The 5,000-nt window shown below is 37.2% G+C and overlaps 1 protein-coding gene across 1 annotated transcript in view; it reads right to left on the reverse strand.

The window, feature by feature from the left end:
* Positions 1 to 5,000, reverse strand: part of LOC146474718 (short transient receptor potential channel 5-like) — an 89,255-nt gene that overhangs the window by 2,423 nt on the left and 81,832 nt on the right. Inside the window, exons 16-19 of the mRNA XM_085116462.1 lie at positions 4,761 to 4,869; positions 3,977 to 4,083; positions 1,217 to 1,235; positions 35 to 159 (exon numbers count right to left, since the gene is read on the reverse strand). Of these exons, the coding sequence (XP_084972588.1) occupies positions 35 to 159; positions 1,217 to 1,235; positions 3,977 to 4,083; positions 4,761 to 4,869 (360 nt within the window). The remainder of the gene's footprint in view (positions 1 to 34; positions 160 to 1,216; positions 1,236 to 3,976; positions 4,084 to 4,760; positions 4,870 to 5,000) is intronic.

A 5,000-nucleotide genomic window follows, 5' to 3' on the forward strand; every position in this document is an offset into this window, starting at 1 on the left:
ATTCATGAGGTGATTTTAGTGAAACAAGACTAACCTCGTTCGAATGATTTCCAATGCAAACTTCTTTTTTGTCCCCTCTTGTGATTTCCTCCAATTTCAGTAAGATCTTACCTTCGAGTAACTTGATCTTTTCTTGAAGATTGTCAAATTTTTCATTAACTAAAATATATAAAACATTAATTGCTCAGGTAAATCTTCTAATTCGTTACTCAAAACTCGCAGCTCGCAAAATAGCCGACGCCATTTAATGGTATATGAGTATGAATCTTAAGTCAATGCAATGCATAACGCACCGGGTCAATATAAACATGCAAGCGAACATGGTAAACCCGAGTATTTTGTTCACATATTTATTCCTTTTAAAAAGATGTTTAGACTGCCACATTTTTTGATAAACACACTTTCTCTTTCATTGCAAAGCAGAGTTCTTTAACGCCACTCCATTGATCTCTAGTCCAACACACTCTCTCTTTCTTTTTTATAAGAATCATTTTTAATAAGAACTTTGAGGCTGAAATTGATCGAGATTTTTTAAGAACATGCTCAGAACCTACCCAATCTGAGACTAAGAGATAAAGTGCTTTTATTTATTTCTGTACCTGCTTTTGCATCGAGCTAATAAAACACGTGGTAAAAACAAACATGTATGTCAAAACAATTTGGTATGATTAGCCCACAGTGGTCTTTTTTGGGTTTGGTACCGATCGGCGTTTGTGTTGTTTGAACGTGGGCATCCACGCTTGTCAACAGGGATAATGGAATGAAGCGTGGATGCCCACCATCAAACAACACAACAGCCGATCGGTACCAAGGCGGACCGCCGAGGGAACAATTTCTAGTCTGAACGACAAGAATTGAAATCCTCCAATCATCAACAGCCTAAGAGAGGATCGAAACGCACCAATCAACACCAACCAAGGTGCTCTTTATACTGTTACCCAATCAGCGGACACCATCGCCTGATGAAGACCAACCGTATAGCGGTCAAAACGTCACGATCCACATCTATGTGACTCAATCGTGAGACAAACGATTAAACTCAGCTATCAAAAGTAGACATTGTTGTAAAAAAGGATTGTGTTTTCTCTGTGTTTTCATCTCATTTTATGAAAAATTATTTTATCGCCCGATAGTGAAAGTAATCCCTGGTATTTTTCTTTGTAGCGATCGGTTGTCGTGGGAATAAGTACTTTTCTAAAGTATTTGTCGTACTTACTTTTTCGATCTCCAAAATGCTAGAAATGAGAAAGAACAAAATCCTTATCAATTCACGTGAGGACAACTGAGGAAGAAATGACACATGCAGTTGATTTTAATGTTAAAATATCGAATTACAACTTTACCGTTAAAGCTACTTACTAACTTATCGCTGTATATAATATAACAATAAACCTACAAAATGACTGAAGTAAATAGGTTTTTTTTTTTTGGAGCGAAAGAGCTCTAGTTTTTGTTTGTTTGTTTGTTTGTTTGTCATATCAATCTCAAATGCAAAGTAGACACTCACGGAACAAATCGGTTAGAGTTTTGTTCCTGAAGGATTCAACCTTCGAGCCAAATGGTTAGAGAAAGTACAAATCGATAAAGATATGACGAAGGTTTGTTTGGTATGCTTTTCGGAAAAGGAAAGTAAGATAATTCTTGAAGGAAACAAAATAGATCTACAAAAGGATGCATTTCCAACGAGGGTTGCCTAGTCAACTACGTATCGGACGTTCTGAGCACAAGAGAGACCACCTCCATTTGTCCAAAGTGCTATAATGGAGAACGCATTATTCACCTGGACGACCTTGGAAAAACATTTGCTGTTCGTCTTGTTATGCGTGCCTTCTATAAAGACGGGCACAAGACGCATTATCCGTCTGGACGTGTCTTAAAAGAAAACATAAACAAAAACGACAACAAAAGGTCATGAAGGATGAGGAGAGAAACGAGTGGAGGAATCAGTTAAAAAGAAGCAGCATGCAGGAGTGAACAAAGACTTGAGTGTTTCGATACACCTATATTGTGCAACTCTGAACAACAAGCACAGGATGCGATCCCTCAAAATTCGTAATTTGCTAAATCAATAAAATCATCAAAATCCAACTGTTAGTACAAGCTCAAAAGGGAAATCTATTGCCTGAATGAGGAACTGTGAAATTCGTAAAAGAGTGACTAGTTTCTCTCCACCTCCTTTTGTTTTCGTGTTTTAGGCATTAGAACAGTTCACGCTTTTAGGAGTGAGTTGCTTTGCAGCACTTCTGAGTACTGTAACTAGTAGTCACCACGCAACCTTCGCTGGAACTGCGTCTTTTTGTAGATTCATTTTCTTTTCTTCGAGATCTTTTTTACTTTCTTTTCCAAAAACTACACCCAAGAAATCTTTCTAGTGCATGTTAGAGTGAACTTATTTCCAACAGCCTTTCGTGTTCTCTGCAGACATTGGGCTCGAATGTTTGAAACACAAGACCGGACTGCTTTGTTCCCGTGAGTGTTTACTTTGCATTTGAGATTGCTACAGGAAACAGACCAATAAAAAAAATAAAAATTAGAACTTGAACTCGTTCGGTAAGTGATCAGAAAACTTCGCTTTTAAGAAACTCGGCATTAATCCACTGATTACTCTCTCTATAAGCTTACACCCGCTGGAAAACTATATTTTTGTTTATACTAAAAGGCTTCGTTCTCATGCCTAGGTCCAGTTTTTTTTCGAGCGTGTCCGCCATTTGTGAATACGGTTATTATATGGCTGGCTCCGCGAGCGGGCAAGGTGAGTCAAATCCTGCGCTGTGATTGGCTACCCGAGCGGGCAAGATGGAGTTATCTTGCCCGCTCGGGATTACCCGTTGCCCGTTCGCTTGGCATCGAAAGTTTAATCCCAACAACAATGCAATCTTTTCTTCGATTTTCTCGTTGTTTTGGGGGAAAACGCTCACTAAAAAGTTCGGTAAACTCTCAACATTTACCTAAACGAAAGGAAAGATAATGGAATCGTCCTGGTGTAGTGAAAATTTTGTTTCAGCTACAATGAATGTGAGTTGAACCGGTGAGTTGCTCTGCGTGTAGTATTTTAGATAGAGATGATTTTGTAAAACTTATTGTCTCAAGTCGAGTGCCAAATTGATAAATTCTCTAGGTTTGCAATGACTGTATTTAAATCATAGCGTAGTGAAAGTTGCGTTAAGTTTTTAATTAAGCCGCGTCTTGCTTGTTGTAAACAACAAAATCTTGTCAAAGTTTCGCCCAGTTTTCTGATTTACCCGCTTTTTTTTTTGGGCTTATGTTTGCATGTAATCTTAAAATCTATTATTTCATTCAAGAATTAATGATTGGAAGCTGAAAACTGTGTAAAAATGTTTATTATTTACGCCACCGCACGATCGGCTGTAAATGGCGAGTTTGCCGGGTTCTATTCAAATGTTCCCGCTCTTGCGAAAATCTAAATTTTTTTGTTCTCAATAATTGTATACTCCCTTTAAGCCATTATAAAGTTAGAGCCCTAAGATAAATTAGGATTCCTTGTCTTCCACGATTACATACTAATCCAAAAATGCACTGAAAATAAATCTTGCACCGGCTGGCTATGAAGAATTTCTTTCCGAGTAGAGCAGTTTAATGTCCTGTTTTGTTTTGTTGTTGTTGTAGTTTTTGAAGGTAAAGCCATAAAATAAATCCTTTATTGACCTCGGTTGTTCGGTCAAGATGGCTGGATATTGGCCTCGTTCTTTTTTTTGCGTTTTTATGGACCGAAGACGAAAACGCAAAAAAAAAGAACTTGGCCAATATCCAGCCATCTTGACCTCACGCTTGGTCAATGACGCATATGTATTGGCCAGATATGACTTAGCTTCTTCCCTCATAATTAACTGTTTCGATAACACCAAGAGAGAGCGCATTTCAAGTAAATGATTAGTCTTCAGCGGATCACAACGCCAAAACCTGTTTAAGTCATCTTAATTTATTGATAACGTAATTCTGATGAAACAGTACTAACCTCATTGGACTCAATTCCACTACCGCCTCTTATGATTTCCTCCAATTCTATTATCTTGCTGCTTATTCCTTCGATCTTTTCTTGAAGATTGTCTAATTTTTCATCAGCTGAAATATATCGAACATTAATTGCTCAGGTGGATCTTGTTATTCGTTTCTCACAACTCGCATCCCGCAAAATACATGTAGCAGACGAAAACTTAATTCATAACGCGCCGGGTCGTTATAAACATACATGTGAACATAGTAAAACACGAGTATTTTGATCACATATTTGTTCCTTTAAAAAAAGAAGTAAAGACTGTAACATCATTTTAATAAACTCACTTTCTCCTTCATTGCACAGCAGAGTTCTTTCACGCCACTCCATTGCTCTCTAGTCCAGCACACTCTATCTTTCGTTTTTATAAGAATCATTTTTTATAAGAACTTCGAGGCTGAAATTGATCCTGAATTTTTTAAGAACATGCTAAGAACGTACCGAATCTGAGACTAAGAGATAAAGCATTTATTTATTTATTTCTGCCCTTGTTTTTGCATCGAGCTTAAAAACACGTAGTAAAAATAAACACGTATGTCAAAGCAGTTTGGTATGATCAGTGCACAATGGAATTCTGTACCAAATAACTCAAATTTTATTTTCATATTTTATTTTTGCCATACTACACGCGTTACAAAATACAAGAACATACTAAGAGCGTTTCGGGCTCAAAACGTGAAAAAAAAAGAGTGTGGTGAATATGTTTTCTCTACGTTTTCAAATTATTTTACCACTAATTTATCACCTGATAACGAGAATAATCCCTGGTATTTTCTTTTGTAGCGATCGGTGGTCGTGGGAATAAATACTTTTCTAAAGTACTTGTTGTATTTCTTTTCCCGATCTTTAAAATGCTGGAAATTAGAAAGAACAGAATCAGTCTTTATTAATCCATGCATGACAAGGAAGAAATGTCTTGTAATAAGGCCATTTCCGAGTTGCTGTGAACCTCACTATGAATGCGAGGCCAAGTGCAAACATTTTC

This window comes from Pavona decussata, unplaced genomic scaffold (assembly GCF_977016875.1).
Source record: "Pavona decussata unplaced genomic scaffold, jaPavDecu1.1 SCAFFOLD_87, whole genome shotgun sequence".
In the NCBI taxonomy this organism is placed as follows: domain Eukaryota; kingdom Metazoa; phylum Cnidaria; class Anthozoa; order Scleractinia; family Agariciidae; genus Pavona; species Pavona decussata.